At 42.4% G+C, this 22,056-nt stretch overlaps 1 protein-coding gene across 1 annotated transcript in view; it reads right to left on the bottom strand.

Moving 5' to 3' along the window:
• The window catches only part of atp2b3b (ATPase plasma membrane Ca2+ transporting 3b), a 143,196-nt gene that overhangs the window by 39,331 nt on the left and 81,809 nt on the right, over nucleotides 1–22,056 (bottom strand). Inside the window, exons 5-8 of the mRNA XM_088931211.1 lie at nucleotides 21,297–21,422; nucleotides 14,624–14,749; nucleotides 5,829–5,870; nucleotides 937–1,101 (exon numbers count right to left, since the gene is read on the bottom strand). Coding sequence (XP_088787337.1) covers nucleotides 937–1,101; nucleotides 5,829–5,870; nucleotides 14,624–14,749; nucleotides 21,297–21,422 — 459 coding nt within the window. The remainder of the gene's footprint in view (nucleotides 1–936; nucleotides 1,102–5,828; nucleotides 5,871–14,623; nucleotides 14,750–21,296; nucleotides 21,423–22,056) is intronic.

Raw genomic sequence — 22,056 nt, 5'->3', positions numbered from 1 at the left:
AAGGAAATCATATTTTGGTTCGGTTTCCCCTTAGTTGTTTTCTGCTGCAATCCGAGACAGTGGCAGGACTTTAAGATCGTATTACAAATTAATTGTACAGAGTGGTTGGAATTCTTTTAAATATAATTTCTAGGGCAATTGTCTGAATATGTTTATGTGCGCTATAAAATGACATAAGATAGCTAACAGTAGCTTGGACAACAGGTAGCACATCTTGTGGAAGCAAGCCACAGTTTCTGAAACAAGAACGGACAGTTAGAAAAGCAGTTCACATATGATGCTCAAATTCTTATGATCATTTCTCACTTGATTGTATTATCTGTGGCAATCAGTACAAGCAATAATTATATTATTAGTATAATTAGTATTATAGTAAAACAATTAGTATTTTACAATTCAGTTTAAGCAATCGGGGTATCACTGGAACTGCAATAACGCTGAACATGGTAGTTCGGTATTGAAGTAAAACACAAGATGTAAAGATGGGGTTAAATAAAGTCCTTTCTGCTTGAAGATTAGACTTCTAAGCAACAGGAGTTTATGGCAGGAAAGGGAGAACTGATAAGGATTCCAGAGGCCAACTAGAAACCCCCTGGGGACTTAATCCCTGACCATTTGGCCAAAAGGCTGTAAACTGGCCAAACACGTGACCTCCCCCCTGTACCATAATAACGGGTGACATCAGAAGTGGCAGGAAAACCCTATATAAACTGTAAGTTTGTACCGGCACTTCGAACAATACTTCAGTTTTGTTGTTCCTTGCATGCAATAAACTCATCTGTTAAACTTCATCTCGGGATCCAGAACCTTATTCTTTCTGTTACAACAGTATTATGTTCGCCATTGTGCACTGCAACTGCAAGTGTGTTGCCACCCTTAAAGCAGACCCCACCGCTCGTGAATCCAGGCCACAGCCTCCTCTCTCGGGACACTTGCCTGCTTTGCCAATCTGCACGGCCAGCTTGGTGAGCTTGCCCTGCAGCACAGACTTCTCCTTCTTGGGCACGTTGGCTTTCTTCTTCTCCCGCTCCTCCACCTCGCCTCCCTCGGCGCTCTTCAGGGGCTGCATCTCCATGGCCACCGCCCCGTCCTGTTTCTTGGCTGGACCCCGACGGAGGGGAGAGAGGAGACAACACAAAATAACGCAAATGGGTCAGACAGTCCCCGGAGGTAAGCACGTTCCCGAAATTGCTGTTCCTCTGAGAAAGAGGTCTGCTGGGCTTCTCATCTTGATCACCTCCAAGCACGCCGGGGCGAACCAGGGTTTCTTCGCGTTTAGGAGTCATGCACCTTCTGATCAGTGAAAATCACCTCCGTTCGAGGGAGGAACATTTACTCATCAGATGGACTGATCTGAGATTTCCAGATCTGAGCTCCTTTCAAGACACTGCAAGTAGAGGAAATCACATTCCTTGGCAGTGATTTTCTTTGAACCTAGAGTCTTGACCGAACGTCATTCAGATAACAAGTCTACAGCCGGTGCAGCGCTAGTGAGTCTTCTCCCAGCCCCTTTCATCCAGTTCACAATGGGAGACGCCCTGGAAATCTGCATGAAATGAAACAACATGACTAGCCACTGTAGTTTAAAATAAATAGGGACAATTTACAGTGGCTTTATTTTCCTGTTGTTTCCTGTTCCAAAAGCTATTAAACCTCCTGCATGGGGTTCCCTGATGTTTGCTGCTTGCTTTGCTCTCTCTCACAAAGGCTTCAAGCAAAAAGGGAGCTTTTAAAATCTTCTGAAAAGCCACATCAAGTATTTCAAGGGAGAGCTACACAGTGATGCAGGCCAGTGGCTAATTTATCACTAACACATTTACCAGCCATATGGTTTTTCATGTTCAGTCTTGGCTGGGGGGGGGGGGGGGTGATTCATCTCTGTAGAGCCCCAGTCCAACAGGGTCTCTTGGTCATAGTTAAATATGGAGAAAAAGACCATTACCTGCTACAACAGGCAGTGGAAGTCCAGCAAGAACATCACTCCTCTTTTTTTTCAATTTCTGCACTTCTTTATTTTTGGAAATCACAAATTATACACGACGCCTTGCAGACCTACCAATAATTTTACATTTCAGTTAACCACACGCAGAATGTACTGTATTATTTTTTTCAACTCAACTTTGCTATTCAACACTGGAATAACTGAACACAGTTATACAGTACTGTATGTGAAGGAGGTTGAATGTCAAAAAACACACAAAGAAGATATTCGAAGTGAAAAGTACTGATTGCATATGTATTCAGACACCAACGTCAATACTTGGAGGACATACGGTAAGCTTGATAGTAATTACCCTTCTTTGTGGATACAGCTCTATCAGCTCTGCACAGTGGGATAATGTACTGTGATGGTTGCCCATTTTTCCCGTCAGAATTATTTCATGTCTGACAAGTTTGTTGACAATCATCAAACCTTTTTCTATTGGAATCAACTGGGCTACTCCAGGACATTCACTCTCTTCCTCTCAGACCCTTCCAGTGTTCCCATGGCCTTGTGTTTCATGTCATTATCCGAGATGTGAATTTTTTACCCACTTGTAGGTTTTTGGCTAACTCAAGGAGGTTTTCCTCCAGGATGTGCCTGTACTTTGTAACAATCTATTTTCTTCTCAAGCTTCCCAGTCTCTACTTATGAGAAACATCTCCATAACATGATGCTGACACCACCATATATTTCAGCAGGGGTAGTGCTGACTGGGAAATGTGCTGTTTGTACAAACACTTTACATTTAGACTAGAAAGTTAATCTTTTGTTTTGTCTGGCCATAACATATTTTTCCAGGTGTCTACAGTATATCTTATACAAGACAGAAGATTAGTCTTTGAAACGAATTGCCTACTTTTTGCCCATTGTCTAGGCTAGCTTCATGTAGGGGTAGATATATTACCAATCAATGTATGAGCAGTGACTCATCTCAGACGCAGAACTTTGCAAATCCTTCAAAGTCATGGTTGTCTTTATAGTGACATCCCCAACAAGTTTCCTTCTTGCCAGGCTGCTCGGTTATTAAGAAGAGTGGCCGATTCCATGTCTTAGTGATGGGATTCACTGTAAAAGGGACAGTCAACTTCCTCCAGATTTCTGTCTCTCTACTACCTCATCCCTGATTTGTATTGAGAGCTCCTGGATCTTCAGGTTGGATTTGCTGTATCACTATGTGAGCTGTGGCTTGAAACTCAATTCTAAAAGAACACACACAGATAAGTACAATTATGCTGTCAAGAAATGAAACTTTGATTACATACAGCCAGAGACCGTTGTACTGTATATGTGAATTATGGTTTGAAATTCCTTCTGTATGTCTTTCTGAGGGGACTTACAGAGGTGTTTATTCTGAGTACATTGATCACATGCAAAGACCATTATACTAATTTTGTGACCATTTTTTGCTGAACTGATTTATGCTTGCCATTGCCAATGCTTTAGATATGTATCCCATTGAGGGTCTTCTTTCTCGTATATCTTCTTGTTGATATACTTTTAACATTTTTAGCTTTATCGGTTTGGAGGAGACTTTGTTGATTACAGATACTGTAACTGAATGGAGACAATATTCTGTGCATACCAAGTTTTGTGCTGGGAGCATTGTGGGTAACAAACACACAGTTGGCCAGTCTTTGTCTCAGTTTTCTTCTTAGCCTGCACATTACATTGAAAATGTATCAAATCTATAATAGAATTGTTGAATCCCAAAGCCTATGTATGCCACTGTAATGAAAACTTAAAAAAAGACAGTCAAAGCAAATAATTTCTAATATGAATACAATGTAAATTTAAAGTTTTTGAAGTTAACTATAAAAAACAAAAAGTGTCAACAATCAGCTAAAAACCTTAAATAAGAAAAAATAACTATTTGTAAAGTTATGTAAGAGACATTTATAAGGCTCACTCAGAATCAAAAGACAGTTGTGCGGTCCAGATGAGTCTATAGGTACATGGCTCCAGCATTTTCACCTCTGTTCAGCAACCACCACTAACAACAGTTAACACCTCACATTTTGCATAAAATTATGAATCAATAAACACTGAGTTTAGTCTTTAGCACAAATATAGAAGCATCTCTCATGAATAAATATGTGTATTTATTTTTACTTGGTACACACCCCCTCTCATTTATATGTACTCAAATAAGGAATTTAGTTTTTAGTATACAGTATGTTGTGCATTTTTCTGTAGTGGAATTGCAGTTTAAATATTGAACTACCTGTTCGGTTCCTGTTTGACAGTTTCACAACTGTAAGCTCAGACAGTAAAAAAAATGAGAACGCTTTGGGGTTTTACACTCTATATAACATAATTCTGCATAGCTGATTAGAATGATATTTCTCCTTACTCTTAGTGTGGTACCATAGAAATTTCAAGTAAAACATGATCATTCTTTAACAGTAGAAGTACAATTTCTTAAGTCATGTTAAAAACAGACACATCTGTCCCACGTGAAAAGGAGGAGAGGCAAGCTGTCAATTCTGATGGAGAATTTGTATATGTTCCCTGTGTGTCATATTTGTTTTCCAATTATTTTGTTTTATTATTTGAGCTCCTCTTTGCAATCTCTTTTTCTGTTGTCCTACTAAGATAGCCGTTGGCTGTACCAATTCCACCATAATAATTCCATAATAGACAAAAAGACTTCTGAAAGTCTGTTTTATGAGCAAGCACAAGGCCTCTTTTACTGTCTATAAGAACGCACAAGGCCTCTTTCACTGTCTTTAGAGTGCATATTCTGACATTTCCTGTCCTTTGACTGAGAGAAAGCTTTTTTGGAAATGGAAGACTTACTTCAAAATCTTGGAGAAATAAAAAAAATACTGCCAACCCAAAGAAATATTTGTCAAAGGTGAATCATGGTCTAATATTTCAGTGTACTAAAACACAAAGCAATAAAAATTCCAGTAATATATTAGTAACAGCAAGAAACATTATTGTAAAATATAGAGGATTGCCAGAGTAAACGTGCAGATATACCATGACTATTTACTAGAGTACTGTCAATGAGAGTACCTGCAACAAGAAATTTCCCCCAACTTACGGCTTGATAGGTGTTAAATTCATGCTTGAAAAAACCTGTAATGTCAATAACACAAACTGGATTCAAAACCAGCGTCCATCCCAAAAGCAGGCTAGGTTGTTTACCGGCACTTCCTTGACAAATCGTTTTGTTACTTACGTGGATAATTAATTATTCCCTGAATTTGTAAGCATATTGATTAAAATGTCATCGTTTACACATCAAGAAAGGGGTCAACCACACATTACGACACGGAAGTGGCGTGAATGGAAGCACATGGTCAACTGTGAGCACAGTAACTTCATTTGTACAGGAAGACGCAGAGTGGAAGCAAGACACACAAATACATTTGAACAGTGTGAAATGCCTAAAGCTGGGTTTATCAGTGCCTAGGACGTAGTACTTTAAGAGAGAGAACATATAAGAGAGAAGAGACACTAGCTCTCACATCTAACAGCCAGGCTAACCAAGCAGACATCAGTGCTATTAGTGGGGAGAGCCTCATGCTATGAGCAAGTCTTTTCTTTGTACTTATGGTGCATGTCAGTAACAGCAGTCACGTCCCTCAAGCAGCAGATGCAGGTGACCGCATTAAGACACAGTGCTGCGAGAAGAAACCAGTGTCAGGCTAGTGCACACAGGCAAGGCTGTTAGCAGTGAGCTGGGAATTTCTGACATTCATTTAGCATTTTTTCTCTTCTCACGTTTGACCTCAGTGTACATACTGTTTATATTCATATTTCCTTCCTTCATATCTCAGTATCGTTTCCCTCTCTCTCTTTGCCTGTTCTGATTTGAGTGTGTGTGTGTTGTCTTTACCTTTGTTCTGACTGTTTTCCACGGCTCCATCCTGCTGTTTGCCTGTGAGAGAGAAGGTGACAGAGACAGAGACCATATGAGACACGTCACAGACTGCACAGTGGCAGGACAGACAGAGAGAGAGGCAAAGCAACAGGGATGTGGGACGTAAGAATGGGGAGAGGGGCGGCGGAGGACAGGAGCAACAAGTCTGGCAAGAAAACGAAACAAATACTGTGACAGAACAGCAACGCGACATTGCAATTCCTGACGGGTGGGAGGAAGTCATTACAGTACATAAAGTATTGTTGACATACCTTATACTGGCACTTGATGCACTGCTGCTTAAAGACAGCTGGGTAACTAAAGTTCTGGAGAGTTACCAAGACCCTAAGGAACTTTGGAGAAGCAGTGAACCTGTCAGGGGTGGGATTTAGAGGAGAGTAACGGATCAGCAGGGTCTCTCGGCTGCCTGTGGTGGTTTATGTGGCCAGCCGGCGAAAACCGTGCAGTGTGAGGCAGTGAGGGTAACCTCTGCTGCGGCTTTGCTCAGTCATTTCTTTCAAAAACAGGGAACGAACACAGGAGAAGGTTTCTAATCGACTAGTCGGGGTGAGTCGGGCTTTCAGGTTCACAGCTAGATGAGGATAAAACGGTAACATGTCCCATAGGGCTGCACGGAGAAGTGGCCTAGCTCTCCTATGAGTTGAAAGGGAAAAGAGGGTTCACTTTCCATTCTGATTGATTGTTAAATGGTGAAAAGGGATAGATTTCCCTGAGGGGTTGGGTTAGAAGCACAGTGCAGGTCTCCTATGCTTCAAAATGAGCTTTCCAGGGGAAACCCATGAGGCAAAGCAGGGGAAGGACCAAGGAGGGATGGGAAGGTTTTTGGACCAGGGCTGGTCCAGCCTCAGGCCTAATTCCACAGTTCCCCACTGGTTAACAAGTTTTACCAAATAAGGTGCAGGTACCCTAAAACAGGGGACTGCTGAGGCTGGCAACACCTGGGTTGCGTTGCAGAAAAAAAGGGCCATCCTGATTTCTAAGACGTTGAAGCTTCCCTGTGTGAAGACTCTACCATCACAGCTCTGTCATTTATGGATATAATCTCTTTCCCCGTTAAATTACACACCAGCCTGTTTAATAGAAATACAAAAATCTAAAAATACAGTACATAATTCTCAGAAGGGAAAGTCAAAACAAACATTTAATCTTTCACTGATAACAGAGGTTTACTCATCAGATAAGGGAATGCAGATGGCTTAGTGACGGTTGATTACAGCTTTAAAGGCAGGTAGTCAGGAAAGCAGTCAACACCAAAACTGGAGAATCTTATTTATCAATTGACTCATTTTTTACTGTTTCTAAGCTCTGCTCACATGGACACATTTACGTTTATTCTTTTCACGATGAACACGTCTGCTCAAAGAGAGTTAAAAAGAAGCTCCCGTGCACCGTCCGCTCACAAAGGGAGACTAGTATGTGTTTTTTTGGAATTCTATTATTCCGTTGCTGGAGCCAACAAAGAACATAAATGAAACTTCTGCAGGGTCTTTTTACCTGGACTTTGGAGATAGGTCCATAGACAGCTAGCGTAAGTTACAAAGCACGTACTGCCATCATGGTGATGTTTAACAGGGAATATTACAACATTATAGGGAGGGTTTGGTGCACACGAACAGAGCACTTTCTCCGAAACTTCGAAACTCTTTTCCAGCTACATCCAAAACCACTGTTATTTCTGAAAGGCAGCTTCTTCCACCTATAATACTTAAAAAAAACGTATTCTGAAATTTTAATGTATCAATTTGCCTGTCATATTATCTATTTATAAAGTGTAATTTTGCTAATTTAAACTAGAGCATGAGCAGCAGTTGGGCCCTATTGACAACAATGATGAAATCAGAGGTGGTGGAGTGCAATTAACATTCTTGTCATCTGGCAGTGAGTGCAGTGTTATTATTTCTGTTATAATTTTTTCTAAGGATTTAAGAAAAAATCCTCAGAGAGCATGGGAAGATAATGCACAGAATCTATGAACCTGGTTTTTCCTTGTATGGTCTTCTGCCTCTTCTTTTACATTTAATTGAACTTGAGGCAACAAACTTGTCACTCCACAAGTACCAGCTGATTTCCAGTACTGCTGAAAAGGGCAATGAAATGTTCAGAGTCAGTTGTACAATGCTTTCGAAGTCACGGGTGCTTGTCAGTTTTTTTTCCCTTCTTTTTGCACTGTAAATGGAATTTCTGTAGGACTCAACACACCTCACACCGAGAAAGGACATATTTAGACAAAGAGATTAACAGAAGCCAAAGAGTATTGTAGCATTTCACACCCTTCAGTATTAGACTGTCCCATGACCTCTCTCTTTTTCCTGCTCACTCCTTCCTCTTCCTCCCTTATAAACGCAGGCTGAAGCCCGTACTCTCTCTTTCTCCTCGTGTGTGTCCAGCGGATGCCTATGACTGTCTCTCCCTGCCTTTCCCGCTATTCTCCTGCTCAGTGACTAGTGCCCCTCTCTCTGCAATGAAAGGGGCAACAATCCTGTATGAGCTTGGCTTGCCTGCTCAGGCCTGTCTTTTCACATCAGCTGCACTGGCTATCCCAGAGGTCCTTACTGCTGTTATACTGCTGTAATCGTAGACCGTACTAAGTCTGCTGTTTAAGAACAGCGCCCCCCACGTGTTTTGTAAATTCCAGGGTGTCCCCTCAGTTCTAACCTATCCACGCAGGACAGAGTAAATGGCGTCCGAGTCCTGTCCTGGTTTTCTGTATCAGCTCCACCTAGGGGAGAGGGGCTGCGTTGGGTGGGCGAGAGTCGACGTACCATTGGTGATGCCACTTGGTTTACCGTCGTTGGGCAAGTCAGGTGTGTCAGCAGCTTGAGAGGACATCAAGTTGGCAGTGCCAGCTAGGGGGTTAGCGTCTGGGGTGGGAGGGTGTTGGGTCGGGGGGGGGGGCAAGGTGGAGCCAAACAGGAGTCGGGAGAGAGGGAGGGGTGAGAGAAAGGAAAAGTGCAAGGGGCCGATTGAGGCAAAGGGGATGAGAAACGAAAAGAAAAAAAAAGAAAAGGAAATCATGAGCAACCAAAAATTAAGAGGAAACCCAAACAGAAGATGGTGGGTTTTGTTTTGTATTACTTCAAGCTGTGAAAAAAGCAGCTAGATTCAGCGGCAGCACTGGGGGTGACTTACTGCGGCTTCGAAAGTTTGTCAGAAAGAAACGTTAAAGAAAAAAAGATTATGAATGGTGACGGATTGATGCATTATTCTGAAACACGTGTTCCTGCTGACAACTGTACTTCAACCTCCTGAGCAGACGGGCCTTCACGACGTCTGCTTTACCTCTTCGGGTAGATTCCTTCTCCCGTGGCCAGCAGTGTGATGGCCAGCCCTGCACAGCGCAGACCCATGTGGGCTAAGGAACAGCATCTCACGAGGACATTGAATGATCTTTTGGACTCAATTTATTCATGCAGGTGAAGCTCTGCCAGAATGAAAACACCTAAAAGCCCACTAGCCTACGTCATGGCAAGTATGGTATGAACTGTTTGTGCCTCCAAAGTGTTGCTGTGTCCTCTGTTATTACCACAATGTCATGGTGAGCATATCTAATAGTGGAGGTCACAATGAAAAGGCTGGAGAAAGAGCTCAGCTGGAATAGTATATTCTGGTTTGGATGCACCAATCTAAAAGGTACAATGCATAGCTGCCTTAGAGAAGTTAAAAGTCTTCTTATTCTAGGGAAGAAGGACATATATTAATATCACAACCAGAACATTTTTCAGATGTATCATATTGGCCACCTGTTCTCCATTCACCCTTCTAGCTATTACATTCCAGTTTTTCATGCACAATATCAATGAAAAAGGCCTTGTCTCTGCCCCAACACTCTTTAACACAAAATTTAGAGATTTTCCAGAATGAAGGGCACATTTCTCCAGGGTTTAGGTTACCTGAGATGGTATGTACTTACAGTACCTACACACACACAAACTGTAGGTGTTGACTGCCCTGTCAAAGCCAGCCACTCTTAAAGCAGCCCTCAATAATTCATTATTCAACATTCCTCCCTGCTGAAGTCCGGGCGGAGATAAGAGTGGGGCTGAATTATCCATGAGCAAAAAAAGACATCCATTTCGGGTTGCTCACTTAGCCTGGGCTCTCAATATTTCATGTCTGGGTCTTTAAATAACGCACACACGCACACACACAAACTGAACAACCTTCTTCCCAGCAGTAAGGGCTCGGAGTTGTGGGAATTGACGGACCACAAATCAAAATTGGTTTTGCCTGTAATAGCATAGAAATCGATGAGACCCACTTCATTGATTTACCTGCCTTTCAAAAGTTTGGAAAACTTGTGCAGACTCTTTATGAGCTTAGATGGAAAAAAAAAAATGTTCACCTCCACCCTTTTCACTCCATTGCTTGCCTGAGCCTTTTCAGTGATCAGCACACACAACAACATCCCCTAACACTGCATCTGTTTACTCCTGTGACCCACAGTTTACAGATCTTCCAACTTTAAAGTGAGTTTCATTCATTTTTACCAGCATCCCATATGGGAACCTTCACATAACTCCTGCAACATGTGCTGGACTAGAGCAAAATGGAGATTTTGGGGGATCACTTGAAAGAGATGACAATACAATCTGATCAAACCCAACCCTGCAGCATGAGCACTCAATTTAGAGGAGGGGTGTCACCTTCACTGTTATTCACCCACAGCTTCAGGTCAGCCCAGGTGGATGCCATCATCCCCTTCTCTTCAGTATACTCAATCTACTGGGTGCAGTGCATGTTGTCCAGGAAACGATGACTGAGAAAGAAAACGTCATCAGGACTGTGTATTAAACTTAACTAACCTGATGCTGTATCTGATCCATGTATCTGATAAACCTATTGTGGCATTACGCAGGGGGGCGTGCCCAGTGTGGAGGCAGAGCCCTGGTAGCCCTCAGCTTTGTAGTCCCAGCTGTCCTGGCTTCTGCAGTCCTATAAAGGCACACTGGACACCCCCTGACGGGACGAGAAGGGCCACCCCCGGAAGGGGATTGCACCAACGTAAGGCGTTTCATTTTCTGTTTGCCTGTCCGATCACGTACTCTCACCGGGGCAGACACACGCTTTTTCACACACTAAGTTCTTGTTTTGTTTTTGCCTTCCGCGCCCTGTTCACCAGACTGTGCCGCTAATCAGGGTAAGTCTAGTCTGGTCGCCGCTGAGCTCGCGGTTCTTTTCTTCCCAGGCTGGTCCCTATTAAATAGTGTACACCCAGCTTGGAGGTCACAAGGCACAGCGGTAGGCCTTTCTTTTGGCCTTTTTGTTTCATTTTTCACTCCTTTTGTGTTATTTTTGGTCCCTGCTAACCTCACACCCGGGGAGTTGACTTTTTACCTGGGCTTGCTGCGGCTCCTCCCACTCCGCACTGTCACACTGTGACCTTTGGGAATGAATGTTAATCATCTCTCACCAATTACAATGCTGAAATGCAATACTATTCAAATAAATCCTGTTTTGGATATATACTGCACAGTGAAAGTCGGCAGCTACAGACAGCTGTTTCGTCTTTATTAGTCAGGCATATTTATCTTTGCAGAAATATGACATTGTCATTAAACCTGTCAATTTTTTGCCATAATTTAAAAAAAGCCACACGTTCAAAGTGACCGAGTTGACGCAGCTGAAAGCATATTCACAGATACATAGGCAGTCGTAGACAGATACCCAAATGCTCACTGTCATGAGTACTGCTTTCCATTCACCTCTTTGCACTGCTACATTGCAGAATCTTGACTTATTCTGTATTGAATATGCTTTGCAGAAAAATGTATGCCACATTTAAGAAACACTGCAAGTTGAGTCAAACATAACGCAAAGAGGATTTCTTTGGTTTCTAACCTTTTTACCTTCATTTGCTGAGACCTAAATAACAGGTGCTTCCAAGTTAAAGTTGAGAGGGTTCTGAGGTATTGTTTCTGTCACTAAATGGCAGAAATTCTTCTGTATAGTATGTAGAATAAACAGTAGGTGTGCTTTTGCTGAAATGAGCACCTGGCTGTAAGCTTCACTTGTTCCTACTGTATTTCATTATTCAGCAGCTCAGACACCAGAGGTAGAGCTAAAGAGATACAGACTTGATGATACATGTTGAGCGACTTCAAAGAAGGGTGGCTTTGAAGGCTGTGATAGGGAACAGGTCAGGTGTTGTTGATTGATTACTGCTTTCCCCAGGACCCCAAGCAAGGTCTTTTAAAAGTCATTGTGATGGGACATTCCCCAACTGCATGGTGTTGGACCTTGTTGCAAGAAAATGCACAGAAGTGTGGTTTATCTTCATCCATCCCCTTTACAGTTTTCAGGGGTCTCACTTACAGTTCTCACTGCTCTTTGTAGATACAAAAATGCATTCATCTGGGTCAATTTGTTTGTGTTACATCTACTCTCTCATCCTGACAGTCTCTAGTTTGGTTTCAAAAAGATTTTGAAGATCCAGGTGAAGTAGCAGTCAACATCATTGGGCAATGCAATAAATGTGGTCATACATCTTGTTAATCTGATGTTCTTCAAATTTCAATGTAATCTTACACTGGTCAAAAATTAATATGCAATATCGTGTTAATCTCCTGTTGTGATGACGCAGAGTGTTGATTCACATGATAATGTCATATTTGCTCTTGTTTCTCTTCAGCAGCCCATAACTCAGATGCGGTGTTGAGCCTCAGCATCCCTCAACACTCCAGCCTCTTTTCAAAGCACAGCACAGCACATGCAAAATCACAGTTTGGAAAACTAACAATAGGCCAAGACTTGAAAGTGGTGGTAATTGGATTATAATATTTTTAAAATGCAGAACAAATAATTACTTATTCTCTTCGCAAACCTAATCTAGATTCACGAACTGAGACTTAACCTCAACCTCCACTCTCCCCCTGCCAGTGAGGAAGTGACAATCTCACACATGCGCACACACCATGACATTCGCAGGCATCCTCTGAGATGTCTTCTGTCCCCGCAATCTGGAGAACAAATAATGGAGAGTCTTCCACAGGACAGACACATCACCTAGTAAACTATGGTAAACACCTGTAGACTTAAGTGTCTGGTTGTTAATCAAGAGGTTTTTTTTTGCATGGTCAACCAGTGATCTTTTGTGCTGAGTCTACCACATCCGATCCCAAACCACTGGAAGTAATGGCCACTAACTGGGATACCCAGTCATATCTGACGCATTGTAAAACTGTCACGTCCACCAGCAACCACATTCTATCCCGCAAACGACCTCTCTCTAATCAGGCCACAGCTACTGGTAATTCCAACAAGCACCAGCGCGCTGATCAATTATCCAACCATGACACCATGCTAATGACCGCACCCTCTACTTCCCGGGATATTTAAGCCCTCACTACCCTCAGGCCTGCGCTCGGAATTGGCCTCTTTTCTAGGAGCTCCTACCCCACCGTTCAAAGCAGAGATATTCTCTTCCTGACTCAACTTCTGGCCTTCAAAACTTGACCTTTGTCCCTCGACTTCGACTTCAGTCCAGCATCTAGGATAAGTAGCTATCGATCTCCTTTCCCTTTTGCCCTTTTCCCCAATTCTCCGAAACTTTCAGAACAACGCAGAAGGTCCTTCCTCTCTCATCGGCATATCACTCGTAACAAAAACCTGGATCAGACTCCACAGTCTCCAGGTTGAGCAGTCACCCAGGAGGCCCACAAAGGTAGTTTTGAAAAGTTCCAAGCCTTCCACAGAAGTACTTCACTGTCACATCTGTATACGGTCAAGCGCACCTACTTAAGCAGCACCTGTGTGTCGATTCTGCTTTTTGATCAACGCTAAGCCAACACAGAACACTGTCATTAACACAGGGCTACATCATTAAGTGATGGGCAAGCTAGTAGGCATGTGCCTAGAGCCAATGTGTTTAGGAAAGGCTCTGCCAGAACTGCTAAATGTTCATGTTTAAAGTCTTAGAAATTATAAGTTTTATATTTAACTGAATTTATAAGATGTTTCCACATGTTTTGACCTGTTTACAGGTGAAGCGCACCTAGAGAGTTGCACACAAGCTCAGGTTTGTTAATGGTTGCCATGAGCTACAAGGAAAACTGCACAGTTTGTCGGTTAGTTTTGCCCACTTTGCGCTGCCACCAAACAATGTCTCTTTTGAGAGCAGCAAAGAGCAAGAGCACAAAAAGAAAAGCAAAGGAGTCTGTACAGAAACATGTTATGATATCTGTGACTGAAAGGGACTAAACCGCAACTAAGTCTATGAAGGATTAGAGTAAAAAACAGATTTTAGACTCAGGTTGATTTTCTGAATATTGTTTGAACATCTAAAATAGCCTTTCAAAGCTATTGCTTTGAAATGCAAAGATTTCAGCAATGACCTTGTGCAGGCTAGACATGAGGGTCCCAAGCAGACAGAGGTCTTTGGATGCCCAGCTGTACAGTGATCCAGCTGTTTCACTGCAGCGGTTCTGGAGATCAGTCATCTTGTTTGATGGAACGATCAAAAGTGTGTGTCCTTGGATTGTGATGAATTGGTTGAAGAGTTGTCCAGGAGAAAAGTAAATGCAAGGGGCCAAATATACAGTATAGTATATCAGCACTGCAAATCATAGTATTTCTGAGTGCTGTTACATCAGCATCAAAGTAATGGAGGCTGAGGGGAAAGGATAGCTGCTTGTTTTTTCACTGGACACAAACACTATTCTCTCAGAGTCTCACGCTTCCCAAACCAGCGAGGGATCCAGTGCAACGCAGGGAGACCTGCCTTGTCCAATAACCTCCCAACTTTCTCTTCCTACCTTTCTTGTCTTTCTTCTCCTCCTCCCCCTCTCCAGCTCCCAGCAGGGTGAAGATGATGCCAGTCTGGGAATTGACCCCCACAGCCGTGACTACCATCCTGCCTGAGCCTTCCATGACATGTGTGCCTGCGATGAAAACACGCAAAGAAAAAGAAAGAGAAAGAATGAATGAAAAAAACGGGTTTCCGTTATTCTGCATCTTAGCACGATGTGCACGCTTCGACAAAAACTGCAGGGTTTGAACTCGAGATCGTGCTGCGGTGCATCAAGACCAGTGTAGAGGACGATTAAAGATTCGCTTGTGTCGATTCACTCCAGTAGCTGCTACGTGCTCAGCTCTGTCACTACAGCTGGGGATCTAAGATCTATATTCAGTCATCCATCCTTCCATTTTCTGACTGCTTTATCCAATACAGGGAGCTGGAGCCTATCCCAGCAAGCAACAGGCACAGGGCAGGGTATAACCTGGACAGGATGTCGGTCTATGTATACAGTCTTTTGCCATTGAAATTTAAAACACAAAATACAATGAACAAAAACAAAAGTAAGGTTCTCATCAATCTTTTACCACATGGAGTCACTAAGAACTCTTTCAAACGTAAAACACAGTCCCTGTCTTTTGCATACAGTAAGTGTGCTGATTTAATTCATCAGCTATCTTGGGATGGTTTTGCACTTGACAAACGTTGCTTCCAAATAACCGCCAGCAATTCCTGGGATGTAAGTTGGGAACAGTACACGCAGCAAAATAGTTTCAAACAAATTTTAATTGAAAAAGTAAGGAAGCTTTTTGTACATGGCTAACATATTAGTTGCCTGGACAAGGAATACAAAGGGTAAGTACTATTAAAGGTAAGCTTGAAGAAGAAGCGGAAAAAACATTGGTGGACTTTTTAGGAAGTGTGCATCAGAAATACTCTTCCCACTGCACCTCTAGTTCATCAGTTCTGGAACAGTGGGCATGAGGAAAACAATCTTTGGAGAAAACGCAGAAAGCATTCCACAAAACACATAGTGGATCTTTTTTCTTTTAAGCATGCATGACTGCATACTAGCATCTGTATGCAACAGCCATCTGTTCACTTTGCACAGTCTAATAACTGAAGTGCCCTACTTAGAGAGTTCCTTTTAAAGTGCCAAGCCTACAAAGTGGAAAGTTAAATGAGAGCTGAGATTCACTGAAACTGCAAAGCTGGTGATGACCACGTGTGAGATGCAGGAGAGCAGAAGCAATGGCCTGGAAGAGAACTTTAATTAGGATGGGATTTTTAATTAAAGTAAAAGGAGATCTGATGTGTGAGCATAATTGGATTGTGTGCCCGAGAGGTAGTCTCAGGGATCTTTCGTCACCAGAACTATCTTACAGAAGAATTACACACGCCAATGAATTCGAGAGGTCCGTGCCATGCCCTTCAAACCAACTGTAAAAAACCCCATGGAACTCTGCACGTTTTTATGCCCCAGTCAAGCTGGTAGCCCACTGGTTTAGATTAGCAATGAAGCCACTCACTGTATGGGTAATGTCGTCTGGGTGACAGCTTACAGACTACAGTACGTGACCACACAGGGCCCCTAAAAAACTTGGAAAAGCTCTGACTTTTCTGTGACGTGACTTTTCTGTGACGTGAGTACAGCCAGGGTCTCCTCTTATGGTTTTCGCATTGATCAGCCACAGAAATGTGAGGCCCATCAAGGTCTCATCTCTTTATACCAGGTGTCAGTTTTCTTCTATGGCCTTGCCTGTTATTAACCAGGTGCAAAACCTTTCCTGGGAATGCCACATCGGACAGCGGTGTAATTGTGTTCTCACAAATCAGAGGAGACAAATCCTGTCACAACTGTGGAAGATCGGCTCTACACATCTGCTTTGGCATCTCGGCCAGTTGTTTGAGTCAACTTGAGCCACATAAAACGAACAGTGTTAGGATTACAGTATGCACCGAAACACAGGCCATTTTGTGTCCGTATTTGACCTGTTTGTCACCTTTCAGGTCTTTCAGTCATTTGTCGCTCTTTACATCCTCTTGCTGGGACAGGGCGTAATTTCTTGTTGATGTTCTAACATGGTAGATGACAGGGCTTGTTCTCCCATGTTAACACCACACCACAAAGTGGAACTGAGTCTGAGTGTAAGAAGCACAGACGCTGGATTGTATTGTATCGCCACAATCAAACATAGGTTACACATTTAACACGTTTACTGTATATGCTATGGGATTAGATCATCCACCCAAAAACACATTCTCTTAACAACTATTTAACATTATTATTACGTCAGGGATCTTGTTTTGCACCTAATTTGTTGCAAGAAATCATAAACATTTGAAGATGCCAACCAAAGCAGAGACAATATGGAAGACAATATGGAATACAAAAATAACACAGTAATGTGTTTTTCAGTCAAAAATTGTTCTATGTACAGTATTTGTTAGGACCTATTTAGAGAAAAAGCACAGCATATTCTGAATTAGAGGAAACTACTTTGAAACTTTCTCTGAAAATCTTGGATCAATCAGAAGAGGGGTATCAAACCTGACTCCTGGGGGGTCCAGTGTCTTCTGCTTTTCAGTCCACCTGAGCTCTCAGTTACATACAGAAGTTGTTCTAGTTATTTAGTTAATTGCATAATTGCAGTTCTGTAACAGGATGATTAACAGGCAACTGTACCTTCAGGGAAGTGGATCTTTATCTATAACTGAATCTTATTTTGTACCTTTACTGAAGTGGATATTTTGAGAAACTAACTGTATAAGACATTAAGAAAAAAACACCTACTGTATACAAGCACAAGTAAAGAATTAGGTTAATTGTTTCACTGACTGCTGAGGTTGGAACAAAAACCACAAACACTAGACCCTTTAGGAACCGAGTCTGACATCCCTGGATTAGAGTAACAATTCTGTTAAACACAGCCTTCAAAGTACTGTATAATGTATATTATATACTTCTGTTCATCTTTGAGCTTTTACTTCTTCTACTTATACAGTACAGGTCTGCACTGCTGAGATACAGTAACAGCCGATGTCACCTCATTTGTGATGCCACACAGCCCATTAAAATGAATAGGGGACAGCTTATTTATTAAAAAAAGACCCCTGGTGGAATTAGTTTGGTTTGTGCTGGTGTAACAGGGCTCAGTGCACTGGGCCAGTTAGAGAAGTGACATCCCTTCCTCTTAAATCTAGACAGTGTAAAACTGTGTCTCTGCAGAGGCCTGTACTTGGAGTGACAGGATTAAATCTCAGCAGGAGCAGGGAGAACCACACTGGTCACCCAGGGAAAGACACGTCTCTGAAATTCATATCACTGAGGCTGACGGTCAGATTTTTGTCACGATTACATGTCAAATACATTTTTTTAAAAAGCGTGACCTTGAAATGCTCCTGTCTTTTGCAGACAGAGGGATGCCGAGACATACCAAGGGAGTTATACTGGCTTTTCAGCGAGCTGGACCAGACAGCACACTGCTGAAGACTGCTGCCGAGCAGTGAAGCGAAATGGGTTCTGACTGGAAACCACAGCAAGTGCTGAGACACATGATAGGAACAGCCATTTATAACGGTCTCCTCCAACTCTGTTTGTCAGGGGAGCATGGTGCACAATATCTGATGTGCTGTGTTAAAGCATAATCTTAAAATGCTCTTATCCAAGTCAGTGCTTTTCGTCCGAAGAGACAGAGTACTCTGCCTGGTGATTGTCCAGCTTAATCAGTCTTACTAAACTCAGCTTCACTGCTTTTACAGTATTTCTATACAGCAATGCTATAGCATGTCACAACATATACTTTGAATGTTTAGTAAGCTAGACATCTCACTACAGTAAATGGTTATAAGACCTGTCCAATACTGCCTATGATCGACCGTATCACAATGACTATATAAAGTAGTGGGAGGAACAAATAGAGGTCAAATCCATGCCGAAAACCTTGAAGTGCAGGATTAACATTTTCTTATTCCCATGCAGCCCAAATGGCAATACAGGCAACCCTTCAAGTAGCTCGTGGAGTAAAGCTTGATACGTGCGGGATAAGGCAATCCGAAAGGATTGTAACCGTAAAACAAATGAGCAAATTTTGGAATTAATCTTGGCAAAAAAAAACCCAGCAAATCTGCCTTCAGGTTTGTAAAGGTGTCGGGTTTTCTGCCTGGAATTTCAGCTCTCCTCGTTTCTTCACTACTGTCTGCGTTCTAATCTTAGCTCACAAATTCCATGGTGATCTGCCCAGCCCAGTTGCAAAACTCTGAAAATATTGACTGGGTGAGGAAAAAAGAAATCCCTTCTTTTCTTCTCGGCGCTGACTAGATGTGAAAGCAAGCTGGGAATCTCCGCAGCAGCCTGGATTCTCTGTTTGAAAAAAGGACAAGGCTGAAATCCAATTACCTTTATCTGCTTCAAGGGCCTGCTCAGTAATTTCCTAATATACGGAAGCTGTTGGTTTTTCCCTAGTGAAGGCCCTATGCTACCAGCCACTCCATATAATGACAGCATCATTTTTCAATTATTCAGTGGTTTCTATTTTTAACCTCACACAGAGACAACTTTAACCCCTTCCTCTGATATTTCAAATAAACAGGGTCAGACAAGTGTCTTGGGAGAAGCTATTTGGATTGCAGTTCAGATATGCACACGATATAAAATATTATCTACAACTAACTTATTTTTAGCTTAGAACGGTTTCATTTTTAGCTACCGAATAGCTTATATTAACCCAGATCTTTAAAGTGAGCTACAAAGTCCACAGGGCACACAGGACTTTGCAGTTTCAGTACAACAGAGAAGAAGCACTATTAAAACACAGACAACAAGCAAAAGTGAAAACAGATAAAAAGAGTGACCAAAATGAAGAAGCCACTTGTTTGTTACTGTGTTCTGATCTTAAGAATTAAAGCATTATTATGTATTTTTAAACAGAACATGCTTCTTTATTCACAGTGTTCATTCCAAGTATTGTCAGGCTCAAGATCTGCCGAGCCTCAACACTGTTTGACTTGATGACACAACTGGTGATAAACACAGGATACCTGCCATGTGAGTCATCTGATCACCAGTGTTGCTCATTGGGCTTGCCATCTCTCTCCATTCTTCTCAGCTGGTCAACCTCATTACTGCCTGACACCCTCACTCTGACCTTGTGTGTTTCAACATGCTCATGAACTGACCTTCAGAGGCCAGCTGAGAGGTTGCGGGTTCAAAACTGCTGTTGTACCCTTGAGCAAGGTTTTCTAACCACTTCAGGATTGCCAGGGAGCTGGAGCCTATCCCAGCAAGCCCCGGGCCCAAGGCAGGTTACACCCTGGACGGGACGCCAATCCATCCCAGATGTCACACAAATTGCTGCAGTAAAATACCCAGCTGTAGACATGGGTGCAAATGTAAGTTCCCCTGGGTAAAAGCGTAAAATAAATGAGTAAATAGTAGCAGATTTATTTTCAGGATCTGCTCACATGTCAAATTCTTGTCCAGCATGTCGCGTTGAGAATAACATCAAGCTTGTGGGAGTACACCTTTACTGTGTGCTCTAGGTCATAGTAAGCAAACTGCTGTGGCTGCTTTGATCTGGCACGATCGACCTGAGAAACTACAGCCATTTCCTGAACGCATCGCATCCAACTAGGCGTGTACAGAAAAACTGACACCTGTGAATAAACATGAACCAGCTATAAGTAATGGCTGTTCAGGTCCTTGGATCCGGGAGTTAAGTTGTCCTACTGGAAAAGGTCTCTGCTTGACTCCTGGCTCATGCCCTGGCGCTGATTTGTGCTCTGCTGAGAACGTTGTTTAAACCCTCTGAGTGGCCTTTGTTGGATGAGCATAGCAGTACGTGTTAATGAACATTTCACCCCAGAAAGTGAGCAAAGTATCAGTTTAATTAATCACAGTAGAGTCCCGATTATCTGACCTAAATGGGACCAATAGTATGTCAGATAATTGAAAATGTCAGATAATAAACTGAGTAGACAAATCATAGATTAATGGAAGTGCCATATAAGTATGAAATCTGGTTTATTAATCTACTGTAAATCAGAGATTTCTCTTGAAGTATCCAACCTGTGATAGGCATGCCCTTATCCCTTTGCTGCGTGAGCCACAAGAACAAAGCTTCACTGACCTTTTCAGATTTACATTTCTTCATCGTTTTTCTGTCCCTCAGTCCTTCAATTGAGGCCCGATCTTTTCTAGCTCATTTCTTTTCCTCTTCCAGTCACCAACTGTACTGTAACTCGTCCCACACCGAATTCAGATGCAATTTCTTTGCATGGACTCGCCTTTGCCTGGTCTTCTTAACACTTCAAGCTTTTGGTCCATTGAAAGAACTACTTTCTTTCTCTTCGCACTTGTCATGTTTCTCAAATAATAAAATTATACTGTATACATGAGTGCAAACAAACAAGCGAAGCTACATCAATAGCAGTACTTGACACACTGAGAGACAAAGCAGCGTGGGATTGGGCAAAACATTATCCATGCACACGCATACAGTACATAACATATACTGGATGTATATAGGAAGTTGATTGCTATGTTGGATAAAATGGAATGTTGGATAATCGAAGGTCGGATAATCGAGACCGTACTGTACTCTGAATATACTGCAGGTGCTCCACAGTGGTACAGCATGTGCAGCAGAATCTCTTGGCTCAATGCCGGAAGAAATTTGATGAATCGTCCTTACCGGATAGAAGCATCGGATCTTTTTCTGTTGACTTCTTTACGTGGTCTGACTCTCCAGTGAGGGAGCTCTCGTCGATCTTCAGGTCGTTCCCCTGAATCATAATCCCATCAGTCGGGAGGAGGTCACCTAGATGAAGAGAGAAGCCACGTTATAGCGATGGCGACACACCTCTGTTTTAAGATGGAGACTCAAAACCTGTGGAACCCAAACATGAGACAGAGTGCAGCAGCAGGATGGAATGTTCTCTGGGTTTCCCCCAGTCTCTCCGGTCTTCATTGGTCTAGATCACACAAGTAAGGATCTCGGGCCTCTCTGCATTCTGACAGCTGTAGCTGTCCTTCCATTAAGCATACAATTTCCTAAGCATACAATTCCCCAGTACCCGTGAACACACCTGTGCTATTGGCAACTTTCTAGGTGAAGGCTTTATCAGCCACACAACAAGTTTGTGTTTGCCTCAAGTTTTTCTGCTGGCTTCTCAGAAGATGGTAAGATTCCTAAAAATGCTCAAAATAGCTTCAAAGAGTTCACCTTTAGAAGGTGACAGTAAAAGCATGGGAAAAGACATACAGACAAGGCATTAATGCTGGGCAAATTAACAGAATATTATAGCTTGGCTATAGGTTATGAGGAGGTACAACAGCAGTGGTCTCTGCTAGTCTTTTCTATACTGCCTCAGACACCCTCATACAGCCTCTGATCTTGTGTATCATTTATATATATGACCTTTTTTGGCATACAACAAAATCCAGAAACATTT

The sequence above is a fragment of the Atractosteus spatula genome, chromosome 2 (assembly GCF_055471065.1).
Source record: "Atractosteus spatula isolate fAtrSpa1 chromosome 2, fAtrSpa1.hap1, whole genome shotgun sequence".
NCBI lineage: Eukaryota > Metazoa > Chordata > Actinopteri > Semionotiformes > Lepisosteidae > Atractosteus > Atractosteus spatula.
This window is presented reverse-complemented; position numbering and strand designations above follow the sequence as displayed.